The 19875-nt window shown below is 38.8% G+C and overlaps 3 protein-coding genes across 3 annotated transcripts in view; 1 reads left to right on the plus strand and 2 right to left on the minus strand.

The window, feature by feature from the left end:
• Positions 1 to 923: 923 nt before the first annotated feature.
• si:dkey-1k23.3 (heat shock protein 67B1) lies at positions 924 to 3894 on the plus strand. The gene is made up of 4 exons (XM_057349822.1): positions 924 to 1308; positions 2174 to 2237; positions 2316 to 2436; positions 3352 to 3894. The coding sequence occupies exons 1-4, from the start codon at positions 924 to 926 to the stop codon at positions 3892 to 3894; spliced, it is 1113 nt and encodes a 370-aa protein (XP_057205805.1).
• Positions 3895 to 5611: 1717 nt separating this feature from the next.
• On the minus strand, positions 5612 to 13793 carry hspb8 (heat shock protein b8). The gene is made up of 3 exons (XM_057329026.1): positions 13096 to 13793; positions 11485 to 11548; positions 5612 to 6371 (listed from the first exon to the last, which is right to left on the minus strand). Exons 1-3 carry the CDS (start codon positions 13484 to 13486, stop codon positions 6203 to 6205), a joined length of 624 nt encoding a protein of 207 aa, XP_057185009.1. The 5' UTR covers positions 13487 to 13793; the 3' UTR covers positions 5612 to 6202.
• Positions 13794 to 14595: 802 nt separating this feature from the next.
• srrm4 (serine/arginine repetitive matrix 4) overlaps positions 14596 to 19875 on the minus strand; it is a 54243-nt gene continuing 48963 nt past the window's right edge. The window contains exons 9-13 of the mRNA XM_057361227.1: positions 18032 to 18354; positions 17583 to 17768; positions 17405 to 17494; positions 17162 to 17290; positions 14596 to 16796 (exon numbers count right to left, since the gene is read on the minus strand). Of these exons, the coding sequence (XP_057217210.1) occupies positions 16553 to 16796; positions 17162 to 17290; positions 17405 to 17494; positions 17583 to 17768; positions 18032 to 18354 (972 nt within the window). The 3' untranslated portion in view covers positions 14596 to 16552. The remainder of the gene's footprint in view (positions 16797 to 17161; positions 17291 to 17404; positions 17495 to 17582; positions 17769 to 18031; positions 18355 to 19875) is intronic.

Genomic DNA, 19875 nt, shown 5'->3' on the forward strand with positions numbered 1-19875 from the left:
AAAATCCATTCCTGCAGTATTCCATGTGCCTTTGACTCTTATTTAGATAGTTCAATACATTCCTCCAAAAAAGCAGCAGCAGTCACATCTTTAACGCAAAGTCTTGCGATGCAGCTAAGTCTATTGTTGGGCGTCTGGTTGCCAATGGTAACAAAGCCATTGAAAAACCAGTTGGAACCCGCCCTACGGCCAAAGCACTTGAAACCAGGTTGGATGGATTATTAGCTCAGTTGTGCATCACAGATATTGCTTGCGCCGTACCACGTTGGTTTAATAAAGCAGGCGTGAGATGAAATAGTATTTCATTTTATGATTTTTTTTATTATAACACACACCAGGCAAAGACTAAACAGACTCCCATGTTCACAAACTGAAATAAAATCTGTACAAAATAATGAATTATTGAGCAAATGTAACCGCAAGCCTCTGTAGTCGGCACTGAGATTAATAAGGGGTGAGTCAGCAACACCGGGCCCATTACATTTACACCGTTCGCATTTTCAGTCGGATTCTAGGAAATAAAGTTCACAAGCACTTAGACGCCTCACTTTTATTAACAATCACTTCAATAAAAAACACCAAAGTCTAAGCCCGACCTTACTTAGGCTATACATTTCTCATCAAGCAGCTATTTGTTGCTTTCTTTTTAGATCCATAAATATCCTTAATTAGCATCTTCTGTAGAGCCCGTCCACCCCCTGATAGCAGCCGAGTGAACTATCAAACCATCACTTCAACCCTACATTCCATTCTAACAATATCATGGTTACAGATTAGTAAGTGCTAAAACACAAAGATGCTATATAAGAGAGGCTGAGATGTCCACCAGACACATTCTGCCTTCGCAAACTTTCCCAGCACCTCTTATATATCGGCTGGAACCTTCAATAACCTTCTCATCTTCACGTTTCAATTTTCCCACCATGGCGGACGCTATTAAGTTCTCATCTAGGCCTCAATATTGTCATGATGTCTCTTGGTATCCCCTGAGCTACAGATGGCCCAGCGTAATCTTTAACCAGCACTTTGGCCTGCCTCCATTATTGGACCCTAGAGACCTGAGTTGGATGGAAGGTATTCTCAGAAGGCTGGGGACGTCTGCTTGGCCCGGGTACTTACGATCACCTGCGCTCGCTCCCTTCAGTCAGGCCGCGGGACAGACCATCTCTAAGCTGCACAGAGAGATGAGAGGAGGGTTATCAGAAGTGGCTAGCGAGATGTGCAAGTGGAAAATTAGTCTGGACGTCAATCACTTCGCTCCCTCTGAGATCACGGTGAAAATACAGGACGGATTTTTGGATATTGCAGGTATGGGTTTTTTCTTGCAGTAGGAGTAGTGTGCGTTAATCAAAGCATTAAGCTGTTTTGTTAAGTTCTTCATTTACACAGTATTCAATCATTTTAATACTTTTTTGCTTATTCAAGGCAATACAAATCTTCATAAGAAATCATAATAAATAGGTAACACTTTACAGTAAGGTTCAGTTTATAAATATTAGTAATTAGCATTAGAACTAGCAGTGAACAACATGCAGACGCAGAAAAAAAATAAGAGACCATTGCAAATTTTCATCTAATCGGCATTTCAGTATTGTTGCCATTACAGTCCAACAGCAATTTGAAAGACTGACAGCATGACAACATGAAAACTGGGATAAAAAAATACAAAAAGTACAAATATTACTCTTTTATTGCTTAAAAGTGAATATGAACTTTCCTATGCAATATTTAAAAATACAGAGCATATTTTCTGTTATTTTTACCTGTTTCTCTAGTTTTCATTTTCTGCAAAATAAAGGCAAATAGAAACAATATTGTTATTTGAAACATGTACATATACCTATAAATAGAAGAAAAAAAACTGAAATAATTTTACAAATTGTCTCTTTCCGCAGTATTTTACACCATTTAATAATCTTTGTAATGTTAGTTCATATTAAGTTGTTTTTTGTTTTTTCATGTTAGTTTATTGTGGATTAACTAATGACACACCTTTAAATACTGAAAATTGATTAATTAATGATGACAAATGCTTTTCATTACCAAATGAAACCTCGTTGTAAAGTGTTACCAAAAATTACCTTTGTTCTATTACATTATATTAACATTTGACATGTAAAAAATATGCAATAAACTCCAAAATTAGTAATGTGTTTATGTTTTTGATCCATAGGCAAACACGAGGAGAGACAAGATGAGCATGGGTACATTGCTAGATCTTTCACAAGAAAGTACAAGTAAGTTCATTTAACATGACAAATTGCCATGCAACTGTGAACCGATAGAGCATGTTAATAGATATTTATTTGCTTAAGTGTTCCAGTTGGTGTAGATGCTGAAAAGATCCAGACGTTTGTGTCAGCGGATGGGATTCTTACAGTGGAAGGGCCATTACCCAGCATTCCACACCCTGCTGATGTCATTATCCCAGTGCAGGTATTGATTGGTCGTGATTTTAATCAAACAGGCTAAACATTTGGCCACAAGATTAAAATTGAGGCACCATAGGAAATAATTTTGGTGTCATGACCTTATAGAGCTTGAAAACCAGGAGGCATACATTTGACTTGCTTATGGGTTAGTAAATGTGGCAGATGGATTTTCATCATTATAACACATACTGTAGAATACTTTCTGTCCGTCTTGGTAAAATGTCCTCATTATAGATTTTTTTGTAAAGACAATCCAATGGAAACCTCTGTCTATCCATGGTAAAATATCTAATTGGTTAGCCATTATACAAGAGCAAACTGTCACACAAAACTGTGTCTCCGGAATTATATCGGCCAGTGTAAAATGTTGACAGTTTTTGGCTTTCACAAGGAAATCCTGGAGGCTAAAGAAAGCCAAACACTGGAAAACAAGACAGCTTATAACCCATTATTTCAATTATTGTGTTTTGGGTATTTTTATTGCATATGAGTTGGTCATTCAACTTAATTTCTCTCACTTAAGAAATGCCAGCCATTGTTTACCCACCGCATGTCTTTTCCCTCTCGTGCCAATTTGTTGAGCCATGCAATTATAACAGGGTGCAAAACAAAATGTTTTTTTTTATAGCCAAAGGACTTCAGGAATAATCATTGACAAACAATTCTGCAATGCCTAGCAAACGTCAGATGTCCAAGTCAATTTACAATTTAATCACCCTGCAATTCCAATTACCAGATTCGTAATTGTTCAAATACCTGACAAAGAGGTTCAACGCAAACACTTACTTTCCCTCAGGGGACGAATGGCCTTTCCTATCAACCCAGAAAATGAATAATTTCTGCGCATACTGGCCTTGGCATTTTGGGGTCTTGATGTGGCATTTTTAACTTTTTGAAAACGGTTTCATATTTGCCACAGGTTGAGTTGGAAGCACAAACCACGGAAGAGAAACAAACGGACGGCCATGAGCCTCAAGCTGAGGGTAAACCAGAAACCTTTCAACCCTTGGGTGTACCCGGAGAGCATCTTGAGGTGGAAGCTCAGGAACGTCCTGGAGGCCAGCAGATCGTATCCGAAATGTCCCGTTCTGATGTAGGCCCGTCCGGAGAACAAGCAGCTCCGTCCATCACAGAGCCAGCAGTCGACGTTGGTGAACCCGGAGAGGAAGACAAAGACAAAACCGTTCACGAGGCAGACGTGGACACAGATCGAGACAGCGAGGACATCTACGCAGAAAAGCCCCAGGCCCCGGAGACTCCAGATACCGTCATCTCAGAGCAAGAAGAGCAGGCAGAGGTCATCTCAATTGGCCAGCCTCAGCAGTCTGTGGGTGAAGAATATACATACCCTGCTGTGACAGCAGATGAGCAATCAACCTTCGGGCAAACCCAAGAGATCTTCAACCCACAGCAAGTGCTCCAGAAGGAAATAGCTGTGGAAGAAATGGAAGTCGCCAAATAGGATTTTGGCGACAAAAAACCATCCCCTGCTCTTTCCTTAGCCTTTAAATTCCCATCATTGTTTACCAGTTTACTGTAACATGCATCCTCTTAGCACTAATAAACGCCTGAGCATGATCTTGTGAAGCTCTTCCTTCAGTTTTAACAATAACACAGGTAATTCATCACGGAAAGGTCTATCAAATTGACACCCACATATTTGAAGAGAATGTGAGGTTTATAGTAAATGTGATTATTTCACGTCCAGGCAGAAAATATATTGTGCTATTTGTCTAACTCAAATGATTATAATGGAAGAGACTCTTTAGCGTGGCTATATTCACAATCCATTAACCTCAAAACCTCAAAATTAGATGACGGGAAACCAGAGCTTTGATCGATTCCATGAGAAAAATCCAATGGGCAAATAGGTCAGTTAATCAGCAGCGGAGAACCGTTTTCTTCAGTATTTTCCCTCCGTATCGGCGTCGGGGAGATTGAAAGTGAGCCAAACCGCTCGGAATAATCTCCACATTAATCTGTCACCCAATTACTGAAAGCGCGCAGAGACAACTCCCCTGAAATCGCTCTCATAACCAGCTCTCCTAAACATGGCCAATCTGCCTACCAAACACCCCGATGTGATGAGTGATTTATAATCAGGCCCAGACAGTTTTCTTTGCATTTTCTTTGTGTTTATTTTATTGAAAAATCTGTGAAATGCCCTAAACTTTGCAAAAAGTTTTAAGCAGAGTTTAATCAAATTCTGTATATTATATTCTGTCTGTTTTTGACACCTTAGAAAAGAAAATAGAAAACCGACATCCTCCATAATGAATTTCTTAACCATATAGATTTGCAGAGAAAGGCTTACTCTTAAAATTTTTATTTAATATAAAAATGCATAGCATTCATTCACAAACAGAAAAAAGGGAACACACAAGTATGAAAAGTACATAACAGCCCTTGAGAAAGAGCTCCAGCATTCAGGGACATTTTGCAGAGGAGACCTTCAAACAGAAGTCCAACGTGACAAATGTTCAGATGACTCAAATACAGCCGCTTTATGAAACAAGACATTTTTACTCTGAGTCAAAATGATAGAGAGACAGACCTACTTAAAACGTGACGTAATAAAAAATATGATTTATTTATTAGCATCAGCATAAACCATCTTCTATAGTAAGTTTTCTCCTATACAGCATCACAACAGAGCAACAGCTTGACGATAATCTTGCTGTGCAAATGAGTTAAAATGAGCTAAACTGTCAATGGGAGATCACCTTTATATCTTACTGTACATTCACAGTCGTGTTTGTGTACTTGTGTTTATGTACAAATGCTATTTTGCTTTTTTATATCTAATATCATAAAGTCACTCTTCAATTTTATATGATTTGTCCTACATGTGACACTGCTGCCCTCTTGTCTCCATTTCTGAGTTTAGACGGTTTCAAAGCAACAACATAAACGTTACTGCAAATGCACGCTTTTGTGGTCCAAACCTAACTTCCTGTACATATCCACAAAGAAAAGAGTCACCGCTGATTATTTCTGATGACAAGGAAAAGAAATAAAAAGTCAATTACATTAGCTAGCAGCAAGTTAAAAGTATCTGGTGTCTAGCATTATTTTGGGTTACCAATAGAAGAACCATTACTTGGCTAAACTGAAATGCTACAAAGTTACAGGACCCATTCAACAAATTGTTTATTTAATAAAATGAACACACAATAAAATTCAACAAATTGTTTATTTAATAAAATGAATATACAATAAAATTCAACAAATTGTTTATTAAATACAATTATTATACAATGAATTATTATTATGAATATAAATTGATTCAAATATAAATAGTTACATCATTAGCCAGACTGATGAACAAACACAAACCGGAAGTTAATTTCGGGCCAGGCGCATGCGTCCGATGAAACCCCATCTTTCTGGACATGCCTTAAAGGGGGGTTAAAAAGGGGTCGTGTCTAATTAAGAGGCACTTGTAATTAAATCTGAACATCAATTACAGCACTTTTCAGTACAGAAAGCTGGCCTGGTCTTCGTCTTCCTCTCATTTCATTGATAGCTCCATCACATGTGTTTATCCTCCTCCATTTGGTAACTAAAGGCTACAGGTATTTGATCCAATCATGTACCACGTAGAGGAACATCAATTTATGGACCACGGAGCTAATTTCACAACAAGTTAATGACTTTTGGATTAAGAAAATGCATGAAACTGATCAAACTAGACATTTGCAGCACTTGGAACAAATTCCATGAGAGCCCCTGCCCGCTCCCTGTCAGTGGTGTGCTTCAGAGAGAGGGATTTAAGCCATGCTGGGTTCCTGAGGTCTTGCCTTGGGTGCTTCTGTGGGTTCTGCGGGCGTCTCGTTGCTGTAGAGGTAGTACGGAGGGGTCTGCCTGGCTTCAATGATGAGAACCCCTTCCGGAGATAGAGAGGCAAACACAGTGAGAGGGTCCACGTCAGTTGGTATCCTGTGGAAATAAGTTCAGGAGAATGTGCTTAGACGGACCTCGGAAAATAAGTGAAATAATAACATTTGGATGTTACATGCACATTTGACTTAGAGAAGTCAGTGTGCATGATAAAGGAATAGTTTACCAAAAAAGGAAGAAAAAAATCACCATTTTCTCACCCTCATGTCATTCCAAACCTGTATGCCTTTCTTTCTTCTGCAGAACCCAAAAGAAGATATTTTGAAGAACGTTGGTAACCAAACAACATTTGGCACCCTTTGACTTCCATTTTATCAACACAAAACCTTATCTCAAAATTTCTTTTCTTGTGTTCCACAGAAGAAAGTCAAAGGTTTTTAATGACAAAATGGGAATGAATGAGTTTTTGTTTTGGGAGAACTATCCCTTTAAAGAAATATTTTACATAAGGAATAAAACGTATTTACTCCAAACCTATTAACATTTCTTACTTCTCAGAAAAGGAAAACAAAAACAAAAAGGAAAAGAATATCGGTAACACTTTAGAATAATGGTCCGTTGTTAACAAGTAACTATGCAGAAAGTAATAGGCAGTACTACATTAACACTTACCTTAATACTATTAACTAATATAGAAGCAAGATTAACTAAGCATTAAGTAATAGCTAATTTAGGACAAAGGTAGTTCCTTATTTGGTATTTGATAATTACTAAAGAAAAATGCCATCATTGACAACTACTTGCGAACTATGACCAATTAATAAAGAAAAAACAATTAATTACTAATCTCAACATTAACGTACATAAAGTGAAAAAATAGGTTGTTTGTGGATACTAATTTATGTATAAATACAAATACCAAAACATGAATGGATATATTCTACATATAGCCTATCCATAGAGATATATTTCATGTAGTACTGCCTATTACTTTCTGCATAGTTACTTGTTAACAACGGACCGTTATTCTAAAGTGTTACCAGAATATCTATGCAGAGTTGTGATATGGTTTTCATTGTATGCCATTACTGTAAGCAGTGGCGCCCCCAAGTGGGGACCAGGGGGGCCACGGTCCCCCCAAAAAAGTCACTGGCACCCCATTGGGCCCCCCAACCAGAATGAGATTTTTAAAATATATATATATATATTTTATATTAGAATAATAGTATTCATATTTATTAATTAAAATGTACATTATCGAAGCACTATGTAAAAAAATAACTTGTATAATGTGTTATGTAGAATACGATCTCAACCCCTCCTCTCTCGTTTAACCTGCGAAACCGCGACTAATATGCGCACGGCAGCCGCAGTACCACGCACGTGACGTCATGTTTGCTCCTGTTCAGTCAGCACGCATGAAAGGGGTAGAGGGTTGGAGACGAAACTCACAAACTAGTAAGTAAAACGTGGTTTACTGTATGATAAAATTTATTGTATCAAACTCTAATACGGGTTGGCTAACTGAGATTAAGCTAGTCGCTAAGGCATTGGATTTGAATTTTTCTGCTGCTCATACTTGCATTTTGATCGATCACTATACATGTTTGGTTAATACATTACTCCATCAGCTGATCTTTAAATTGTTGGATTTGCAGTTTTTGGCATCTATTACTATCATATTTTTTTATAGTCAAATATGTAGAACAGTTAGCGAATTAGCATGTATCGATCAAACACTGAAAATATTAGTAAATTAAATTAGAAATTAAATCGTAAGACTAGTAATAACTTTATATGATCCCAGTAGTATTAATGGCAATGCCAAAACTCTTAACCATTAGATTCAGGCATAATACAAATTTTTAAATGTGCCACCCTAAAATTTGTACTGGCCCCTTTGTGCCACCCGATAAAAAAAGTCCTGGGGGAGCCACTTACTGTAAGAGAGAAGAAAACTGAGATATTCTAAAAAAACTCATTTTGTGTTTCACAGAAAAAGGTTTGGATCACCCTGAGGTTGTGTAATTGCTGACAGACTTTTCATTTTGGACAGAAATAACCGTTTAAAACACACATGCACACTAAAAACTACTTCTCCAAAGTGACTATGAAACGAACTGGTGAGTTTGCTTACATCCGAGAGCAATATTAACACAGCATGTTTGGGAACTGCACACATTATACCTTTGTATGCTCGGTATGTTTCATTTTTGCTTAATTTTTAACAAACGTCATTTTCTATGTGGCAGCTTGTGGCTAGAAGATAATACTCAAAGCTTTTCGTGGTTTTCATTTAAATGGTCTGCCTGCCACCACTTGCAATAAGAGAAAGACGGAATGAAAGAGAGGGAGCGTGTAAACCCTGCTCCAGGTGCTGGGCTCAGAAATAGAGTCTGTTGCCAATTATTACAAATCGCCTCCTGATGTAAAGTTTATCACCAGATATTTCCATCTACACACTACTCTCATCATCCAGCTGGCAGGCTGTCTGCTGCCAATTTAATGAGAAGAGTTCTCACTCTCTCTGTTTAAATGTGATGCCTTTAAGGCAGGATTACCATAAATTCATATCGACTCTACAGAGAAAGGGTGGAACTTGTTGTGGAAATGAATGGATGGTGATATCACACAGAGGCACTCCCTACTGCAATGTCTTCTATTGCAACAGTTTGGGAAGTGGGTGATGGATTGTTGGATTGTTTAGTTCTTCGAGCGGTGAAAACAGAAGAGAAAACAGTGATAAAATAAGAAGAAGAATTATTTTTTAAATCAAACCTTTTTTTAAAATCAAACTTTTTAAAAGATCTGCATGAATCTCAATATAAAATATGGTCCTGTATAGAAGGTTTCAGCGGCAACAACAAAAACAAGCGTTTTGTGGTGCAAACTTAACTTCCGGTAGATCTCCGCAAAGAATCAATAACTGTTGAGTAGTTTTAATTGAATTCAATACAATTGATAATAAACTATAAATGAATATTAAATTAAATATAAAATAACCAAATACAGAGCGGAAGATAAACTCGGACCAGATGCATCTGATGGAACCGTCTATAGTGAGGCTAGTCCATATAAATTGCAGCAATGCTATAATATTAAAACTGCAATCAAAACCTTTTACTTGAAAATGAACAAAAAACTGTTATTGAGCAATGAGCAAGTAAATAAAAAACTGTTTAAAATTTTCTTTTTATATTATGCTTATAATATTTATCATTTATGGTGTTGGGAACGATTTTGAGAAAATGTCCGTTTGAAGAAAATGTACATTGGACATCAATGTAAAGATATGTAACCTGCAATTGCATGTTTCAAACAGAGGTGGCGATAGAGAGGCAAAAAAGATTCAAAGTGTTCTAGACAACAACTTTGTGTGTCATATAAATACTCACTTAATTCACAAGCGAGACCAAACAATTCTAAAGTTTTATATTTTTATAAATATATTTTATATTTTTTCTATAGTCCTTAAAATATACAGCACAAACATATCATAACATTGTGCATTTTAACTAACCATATTTCTGAAACACAATTCCACTGTCATCTCGAATGGATTTTTCAGGTGCATTCTGGGATTTTAATTCTGTGTTTAAACTTTGACAAGCCATCTTATAAGACAGCATGCATGAAGATGCCTACTACAGAAGAGCAGCATCAAGAACATCACCATGCATATGATGTCTAGGTTTGAAACTTGCAATTCAAAACAGAACAATTGTTTCTTTCAAATGTATCATGGGAGAGGGAGACACAGTAAGAGTCCCTGAGCTTTGTCTGTCATCATGGCCAAATATGGCTTTAGTTAAGGTTCCACACTCGTTGCCATGCGTCTGTGAAGTTTATATAAACCTTAGCGAGTCGCCAAAGTTGACTTCAGTGGCCTGGTGCTATTCAATTAACACGGCAATGCTACAGTTTTTTCACATCTTTGTGTTTTTCAGGGTGTCCGATAGGGTTTAAAAACAAGGACTGACCCTGTAAGCAGTGGCTCAAACATGCAGCTCTGTTGCTGAGGGACAAAAAGCTAAGATGAATCACATTCAACAATATCTTATTGCCATGGTGCTTTCAACACCAGAAATAGTATATTATTCAGAGTGATACATTGCATGTTTGTATGCATCTAGTCAGTTGTCTGCCCAAACAGCATTTTACAGAATCACAAGTGCACTTTTGACAAAAAGAATCTTCCAAAAGGTATAGACAGATACATTATGCTGATTTCTAAAATGCCTAGTTTTAGTCTAAATCTAAGGTAGCAGAAAAGGCAATCCCATAATGCACTGTGATCAGCTCTGAGAAAAACTGAAGATGGAGTCAAAGGACATGCAGATTATAGATATGCTAAAATATATCAATAAAATAGCCAATGATACCATACCAAAACATCTTTCGTGTTTTATGTGATGAGAACTGTTTTACATATCGCTGCTGTCCTTCTGAAACCTCGTATTGCCATATTTCATGATTTTTATTTTAATTTTTTGCCATCGATCATTATTATTAGTCACCCTTTATGTTTGTCACTGGGTTTTGCAAATATCTGACCAATAATTGTATAAAAAAGTGCTTGTCAATGTTGACAACACAGTATGTAATTATTTAAAATGTACAGTGTTTTTTCCATTTCCTGAAAAACAGCTAAAAAAATCAGAAGGACAGCGACGATATCATATCCACCGCCCATGCGGAGAAGTGGATCATCCTATTACACGTTTAAGGGACAAATAAGAGGCAAATCTGCAGTTTCACAATTAAAATCAGCTACTTTCATCAGGCTATTTCTGTTAATAAAGACATTTATCATTGAATAGATACATATAATAGTCCTACATTTCTGTCTTGTGCTAGAATAGTCTTGCTGTTATCCAATTAAATGTTTTTTTGCTCTCTCTTCACTCTGTTAGAGAAACAGCATGGCAACCAAAATCTCATCGCTTTGTCGCTTAATTACTGCAGACATCAGAGCCGTGTGATGTTTCGTCTCCGTCTAACAATAGTTTTCTCTTTTTTTTATTTTATCTGTAACATTGATTCCCTTTCACTGCCAGCTACCATCCAATTTGATTCTCTGAAGAGTGAGAGAGAGGAGAGGTAGGGGGTTGGAAATGCTTCGTGCTTGTAATAACTCAGAGAGACATTCCTCTGGAAGTTGCTCGATCATTCTAGAAGGTTCCAAACTGTCTAACACGACTGACACACTTACTGGATTTTCTTTGTGAAGTTTTTGGTGACGATTCCGCCCTCGTCCTGCTTTTCCTCGTGTTTTCCTGGTGAAAAGATTACAGCAGTCGTTAACACAGAGATCAATTCGACTGAGGTGATTGATACATGATTGATACAGCTGCATTATGCCATTGTGCGGTTCTCAATAAAGCCTTGAAAATATTTAGCGAGAAATACAACATCGAGGGCTTGGTGCGCACATAGGATGTCTTTATCTGTAAGCACTTGTTGCTTTAACAAACGCATTCTTTACCTGAATATGACCTGAAACAAAGATTTTTAACATCCTCAGAATGATTTAGTGTAAATAAACAGTTTGTATATGCTTTTATAAAGTGCTACGTCAGGACTGTGTAGAAGCCTCTAGATCTCTCCATTCTTTGCAGCTGTTGGTCACCGAATGCCAGTCATGCCATCCAGCGTCTCGGCACGGCCCGCATATCTACAACAGCCGCCTCTTTACAGCACAGGATGAACGTAGATGAATAATTCTCCTAGGAGTATGCTCATGATATCTGGTTTCAACGAGAAAGAACTTAAAACGACTTCTGACGTAAGCCGTTTCCGGCACAAACCCATTACCACATAAATAGACATTTACCTACAGGCCTTTCCCTATTTAACAAAGACACTCAAAATCAAGTGTCCCTTTGGAAAACAGCGAGACACCCTTGGTAGTTACCAGCATTTGACGATTCTTTCCCTCAGGATGTTGCTGAACTTTCAAGGCGTCCCAAAACTGGTCACTTTGATTTGGAGTTTAGGTCAAACTGAGCTTAAAGTAATTTTAGAGAGAACATAAAAACCTCGCTTTGATATCTCTGTGTGGCCACTTCTAGAATGAGGTTGTGTGACGTTAACAAAGTGTGTTTCCACCCTCCTCCCACTGTGACTGATTGACCCAGCTGGCATACCAGCAGAGCGGTTATAAAAATCCCAACGCATGAGGCCTGTGATCTCTCCTGAACCCTGAACTTCTGTCCTGCTGTTAGAGTCAACAAATAAAAAAGGATTTTCTAGGGTACACAGCCATCATTTCCAGGGGCCTTTCATTTTACACACTCGGAAGGTTAATGTTTGAGTATTTTAACAGAGGTTGGACGGAAATCGGTGACCTTGAGTCATTTAGGAAAATGGAACAATCTACAGCAAAGTGCAGCATGGGACTCTTTGAGGTCTAAATATGGGTTGTTTATTATACCGTGAGAGATCCTAAAAGCATCTCAACAGGTGGTGATTACACGAGACCTGCTGGTAATGTGCAAGTCATCCCTCAGGAAATGTTACCATGGTTTTATTATAGTAAAAGTGTAGTAGCCATGTTTTTTGGTCTATTTCTTACCAAGTTTTACTACAAATTTAATGAGTACAGTATAGTAATAAAAAGCTAGCCTATTTACAAACAAAAGTATATATATTTGTGACATAAAATAGTAAAGAAATATATACAATTTCAAACTACTAGGTCACAAATCCAATCCTTCTGTGGCGCATGCATGTCGTCATACTTTGGACACACTGTTGTAGGTATGTCATTGGTTTTTAAATGCCGCGTGCTCTTTGCAAAAAGATTATGGTGTGTTTTCCTCACCTGACACTTCTACAAAACCGTCTTTTGTTTTGACGTTAAGCTCCTCTGGTGTGAAGCTGTGCACGTTCACGCACACTTTCCACGGCTCGTCCGGGTTGCTCGGGGACGCGCTGGATCTGCGAGGGGTCTCGCTGTACCTGGTACTGAAACCCTGCGGCGCGCCCATGCTCGTCCGCGGAAAGCCCGTGCGCAACGAGCCGGTCCACGGCGTGTCGAGGCGCGCGCTCAGTCGAGGTCGCGCCCAGCCAGGCCAGTCCATAGATAAATCGTCGGGAAACGCAGGCAGTCCAAAGTCATCGTCCATAAACCTCGACGCGAGCGACTGTTCCCTGAAAGGATCCCGCGGGGCCCTCTGTCTGTTGCTCATTGTGTAGAAATCTCCCTCTGCCATGGTGAAACTCGAAAAAGTTGAAGAAAGTGTGTCCCAAAGGTTTGCTGTCAAATGCCCACCACCAAATATTAAAACTAGAGCTAAACTGATTATGTTGTTTACCGTTATAAATAAAAACACAAAATCACCGTATCTCTCCTGTCGCGTAATTACGCACAAAAGTTTTGCCTAAATGTTGTGTTCCAGAAGTTTGCGTGCTTGTCAGTTTTATATGCGATTCACCGCAACGCTACCGGTCAACAAAGTCCAGAATGTGCTCAGCTGCACACAACAGCTGAATGAAGACCCTCCCAATCCAAGTTTAGACCCCGGGCTGTGACTGGCTCTGCCGGACAGCGATGGGTCTAATCTCACCCTCCCCGTATGACTCATTCACTTTTTAATAGAAAACTAGTCACTCCTCAAGGCCGGAGAGGAGTCACGCTAGTATGAAGAACGACTATGATGTTCTAAACTCGAGATGTGACGAAACGCATCATAGTTATGTGGCATCTTCTTTTCCTACTTAAGACGTGTTCGCGTAGCCGTCACGAAGGGGTAATGAGACCAAAATGAGAGTTAAACTAATGCACTCAAGTATACATGTGAAAAGCATGCATCCTAAATATCTCCGAGTTCATTACTCCGAGTCAGAGAAGGAAAAAATATAAGCCACACTCGAAAAATGCATTAATGTATACATGTATACATTAATACAGCATACTATAAGAAAGTTCTATTTGTTTTAAATAGAAACAAAAAATAATTTTGTACACTTCAAGCAACATTTTGGAGAAATAAATGTCTCAGAAAGGTTACTTCTGAGAAAAGCTCGAAATAATTTGACCAGAGATGCCACTTGGGGTATATTTTGTGGTCTACTACAATGACATTCATACACAAGTGTTTGATGTTGGATTCAAATCTCAAATCTCATATAGCAAACAGTTTCCCCATGTGTCACATAACAAAACTGTTGTGCCCAGTTTTCCAGATACAGGGAATGGCTCAACTTACCCACTGGATAATTTCACACAATTTTCCCTGTTTGCAAACACAAATGCAAGGAAAAAAATTGATTAAAAAAACGACAGATTCGATAAAATGACGACAGGCAAAAAAATCAAGATACTGTGTAAATAATTTATTTATCACAGATTTAGACCACAGAGAACTATTCATTTGAAGATCAAGGGAGACATTGATATTCTTGTGTACATAGACACCCAATATTTACAATATAGAACAGAGAATTATATGAGGGGGGTTTATATTCTTAAAACACTCTGATTGTGCTAAAATAAAGTATTTGCTTTATGTTTTTACCTTTTATTCTGCTTCTAAATATATAAGAATATTGCAACACATCTGCAGGTGTTCGGCAACTGCAGGAGCCAACGCCGACCTCCATAGCATATTTTCTCTCTTGATTTTGTGTAAACTAGACTGGATTCATGGCTAAACATCAGTATTTTAGAGGGAATAAACAATGCAAATGATGTAAATCAGAAAGCTTGCAAAGAGTCAGTGCAACGACTGCATCTCAATAAATAAAGCCTAATATTGCCACATTAAACGTTTGCATATTTACACGACAGATTTACATAATCATTTACTCATTTACGCTCCGTGACGAAAGAACAAGATGGATTTAAGAAGATAAAACGTTTCAAGTGCTTCCCCCCTCTACGACTAATTATCTGTACAAGTGTCAGAATTCACAACAGTCAGACAGCTAAAAATGTACAGTGCATAGAGATCACCATGCCTTCGCTTAACAAGCACTCCAATAAGACACGTAAACAAAGAAACTGCCGTAATGTGTCGCGATGTGATGATTTTTAGAAGCCGTCTTGTCAATCTGCATCACACACTTACTTTTTTGATCCTTTAGGAAAGCCTTGATCTAGACATTCTGACTGATTTCATATGACAGCTGTCTGCATTTATCTCGGTCTGTAACGGTTTCTCGGTTTATCCGCAATGATGTGTCACCAAGAAGGAGTAGCAATGTTTCTTTTAACCATTCACATGTATAAATAAAACAATTTATGTGACACAGTGTGACTTGTTTAGTGCATATTTGGACGTATTTTGATGTTTTGAGGAAAAGAAATGAATAGACCAGTTAAATGATAATAATTTACAATCATAAATAATTCAAATGATCTGAATAATAAATAGAGAAATGTACTACTACTAAAAACCTTAAAAACAATAAATAATTTAAAAAATAAATTTAAGGCTCAGGGGTCAGGCTAATGTCAATAATAATAACAACAATAATAAATTCCAAATATGTACACATTTCCTTCCTGTTCGCACTTCATGTCGTCTCTCGAGGATTTCGAGATTAATCTGCAGTTTAACATATTTGCTAACGCATTGGGCAGCTGGCCCAAAAGAGGGTTCCCTCCGCTGGAGCACACCCGCTAGATTCTGACCACCTGCCATCATCTTCATCACAGCCAATGACATTTAAATTGTTTTCCAGTTCAACAGAAGATAAATAAAGCTGGCATTTGAGCTGATGGGGTGTGTGTTTGCCAGTGGGGCCAATTTGGATGGCACATTTTTCAAAGTGAAGGTGTGTGCAACACACCAGTGGCCGTTCTCAGTAAAAGCTGTTATGGAAGCAATAAATCTTTCTCCTCGAGCGCTTGTGACGTATCCTTTAAAGAAAGAAAACACTACAAAAATACGACAGATTCATACAGTCGAAGCGTGATCCTGCACGTACACTTTGTTTAATCTACTACGGCGACGACAACATCCTCACGCTTTTGTGCAGGGTATGCCATAAACTCACCGTGTAGCTCACGTGTAGCTTCGGCATCTATGACCCTTGGGATCGACAGACAAGTTTTACGTTTGAGCAGGGCGGATGAAAGCACACAGTTTAGTACACAACAATATGGAAAGCTTCAGTCTTATCTGACAATGAACAGATGATCCTGTCACTGCCTGCTGTTCCGTACCCAAGCACAGCATGTTCTTAGCGTTGTTCCATTTCACTTGCTCTTGCAATCGGATCTGGTCCTCGCTTGTGCTGTGGCTCAGCATTCCTGCAGCCGGTTCGTTTGTAAATTAGGGACGGGCTCGGCTGTAGCTCGACACTGAGTCATAGCTTCTGCTTCGACTGCGTCTGCTATATACAGAGTTCCATGATGAGCTGCGGCTGTAGCTCCTGTACGAGGAATAAGTGCGACTGCGACTCCGGCTGCGTGAACGACTGCGATTGAGAGAAAACAGGTGCCAGGAGAGGAGGCTGGAGGAACGGCTGCTGATGGAAGGGCTGGGCCGGTGGTAGGGGATGGGCCTCTTTCTGGCACTGCGAAAGACAGGACAGAAGAAATTGTAAACAGTGAAAGGTATTGAGATTATAATGTGCTGGCTAAAGTGATCATTTAGTTTGGCAGGCCCGCATAGAACGTGTAGTTTTTGCAGCAGAATTGCATTGTCCATAAATCCTAAATTCATATCCCCACCAACAGGGGGCACCAGTAGGACTGGCTCTAATGCCGCCACGCCATAATACATTAAAGGTGTAGACTAGTTCATCCTCATGTCATTCATAACCTGTATGACTTTATTTCTTCTGCAGAACACAAAAGAAGATATTTTGAGGAACGTTTTACCCCCATTGACACAAAATATGTGTTATTTGTGTGGCACTAGTTAGCTATAAAAACAGACCTTGTTATTCTACGGGCTTCCAGGTGGCTGGGAGAATCTCTTCTTCTCTTCCTCATTGGAGAACAAGGTCTTCTCCGACTGCGCTTTCTTCTCTCGCAAGAGCTGCAGCGTCTTTTCCGCTCTCGAAACCTTTTCATGCACGCGAGAGAGATGCGAGCACGCAGGTGTTCAGTTAGAGCTTTTATCACTGGTACTCGCTGTCAAACAAAGCATTATTTTATCATTATTTCAGCAGAAATGTACCTGTCTGGTGAGTAACTGACACTACGGCAGCTGCTCGCGCTGGACAGACTCCGCGAATCCAGCGAATGACTGGATGAACGGGAATACGATCTGTAAATGAGTCGAGGGACATGAGAGCGTCAGACAAAAAGCGATGAACGAGCTTGTGGTTTTTATAATTGATAGTTCTGCAACGCACCTCCTCCCCGAGGTCAGGGATCGGCTCCTGGAATAGCGTCCTAAGTATCTGCTTTGGGATGATACGCTTCTGCGGCGGGGTCTTGTTCGATTCTGATATCTATCATAAGACGGACTCCGATTCCTATTAGAGGCGAGATGTGGAGACTGTGTCCTTTCTAAATCGGAGCACCTTCTCAGATCTTCACTGCAATAAGAAAGAAATGATTGAGTAAAACAAGAAAAGCATTTTGTATTTCTAAACTCAAAAGGACTAAGTGGACCATAAGAAGAACAAGATTAATTTTGTACAATTCCCATTTCTATAAGTTAGTGTACAACTTACTCTCGCTGTTCTGTATCAATTCAGACAGATATTGCGGTTGAGGTACAGTGCATTTACTGTATATTAGCAAAGAGAGAAATATCACAAACATTTCAACACTAAAAAATAATATTACACGGGCGTACCCTTTAAGCTTGCTGAAGGTGTGCGGGGTATTTTCTCTGAGCACAGGTTTACCCAAAGAGTCGTAACTGGTCAGTGAATTGCCTGAATCTGAGGCATTGTCCCCATCAACAAGTCTAAGTTTCTCCGAAGATGTCAGTTCCTGACACGAGACCTTTTCGTTTCCTACGACCTTCGACCTCGTGATGCCAGTTTTACTTGACGGCGGAGAGGACGTGTCATTTCCCGAATCGTACTCCGCATGTCCTTTGCCCTTAACGGACAGTGAGTCCTGGACAATCGCCATTTTGTTTAAACCTTCAACCCCACGATGTGACAGAGAGACCTGTGAGCAGACAAAACAAAGCTGTTGTTTTTCTAAACAAAAGACGCAACGTTATTAATCTGCTACCTGCAGTGTGAGTACTCTTTAAAAGACGCATAAGTCCCTACAGAGCACAAAGAAGAAATGAATCCAGTTTTTTCGGGACAGAAACAAAGATTAAAAAACGCCATGCAAGTCTGTCACATGCGAGAAATTCTAAAAGAACGGAGAAGAACAAAGCAAGAACCGTTACAAAAGGAACTAATGAAATAGAGACTGATAAGAGAAGGAAAACAATGAACCAATGCTAATGAAATAGGCAAATTAAAGAAACATCCCCATAAAAAAAGAGAGTAAAAAGGAATCTACATAAATAACCTTCCAGTTACGTTTAAGTCCAAAAAAAAGAGAAAGGAATGAAAACAGAAACCAAAATAAAAAATCCCCAATTTCATAGTATTTGTGCTTTATAGAACATTGAACAGACATCACAAAACGAGCGTAAGTACAAACTAATATAATAGGATTAAATATACTGTATGAAAAGGTTGCAGACAAAAGAAATATCTCCATCACTACAGTCGGTAAAATCCTAAAAGAACATGTTTCTGCTTTAGTCCCCTGTCGGAAGAGATTTTACAGTCCACCAGCGGCCTACAGAAAGTCCCTAAATCTGCGGATAGCATCGACTTACCAATCAAGACTTCCTCCTTAAGTAGGTAAGGTGTAAGAAAAAGGGAAGAGCGGGTGACATAAGTGCATCATTAGAGTGGTAAAGTGCAAGAAAAAGACAATAACCCTTCTCTTCTTTAAATCCAACTCCACTCCATACCGGCATGTGCCTTTTTCTACATGCTTTGTTGTGCATCTCTAGATATTTTTCTGTTGAGGGGCTGATTGTAAACAGAAATTTGACTTACAAGAATACATCGAATATGGAAAGAAGTTTCAATAAATTTCCAGCATGCTTCAATGGTGCAAAAAGCAATAAAAATGGATATTATGGTGGGATTTGAGAAACTCTAAACAGCCCAGTGGTTATTTGTAATGATTTGGCCTTCTGGCTGTAAAGTGTGGGATTGATACATTTACATGTACATCCAGGTTATGAAGACCTTATTTTCCATTAGCTTTTTGTATGAATCAAACAAAGCGTGCATTGCTTAAACAGAGAGAGGTCGACGTGAACCAACCAGGGACTCATGTCAGGTCCAACAAAGCAATATAACGCACATCAAATATTGTGTTTTAGTGTGAGCTTCACACAAAAAAATTCACGAGATTTAAATCTGTGGAAGGCCATTGAGTTCTTTACATGACCCATGCATATGCCATTACATTCATTAAGAACAGCAGCCTTCGTTTTTCGTGCATGTAAATGTCAAATATTAGACATGATTAAACACTGGAGACTGTAATTAGAGTAACATTAAGGATTACTTGAAAGAAATGATAAGCATTTCATGTTTTACTGACCCATTAAAGTGCACACGCTATTATACGCTGTGGCAAACAAACAATCCCTAAAGACCTCTGTAATTT

This window comes from Triplophysa rosa, linkage group LG2 (assembly GCF_024868665.1).
Source record: "Triplophysa rosa linkage group LG2, Trosa_1v2, whole genome shotgun sequence".
Taxonomy (NCBI): Eukaryota; Metazoa; Chordata; class Actinopteri; order Cypriniformes; family Nemacheilidae; genus Triplophysa; species Triplophysa rosa.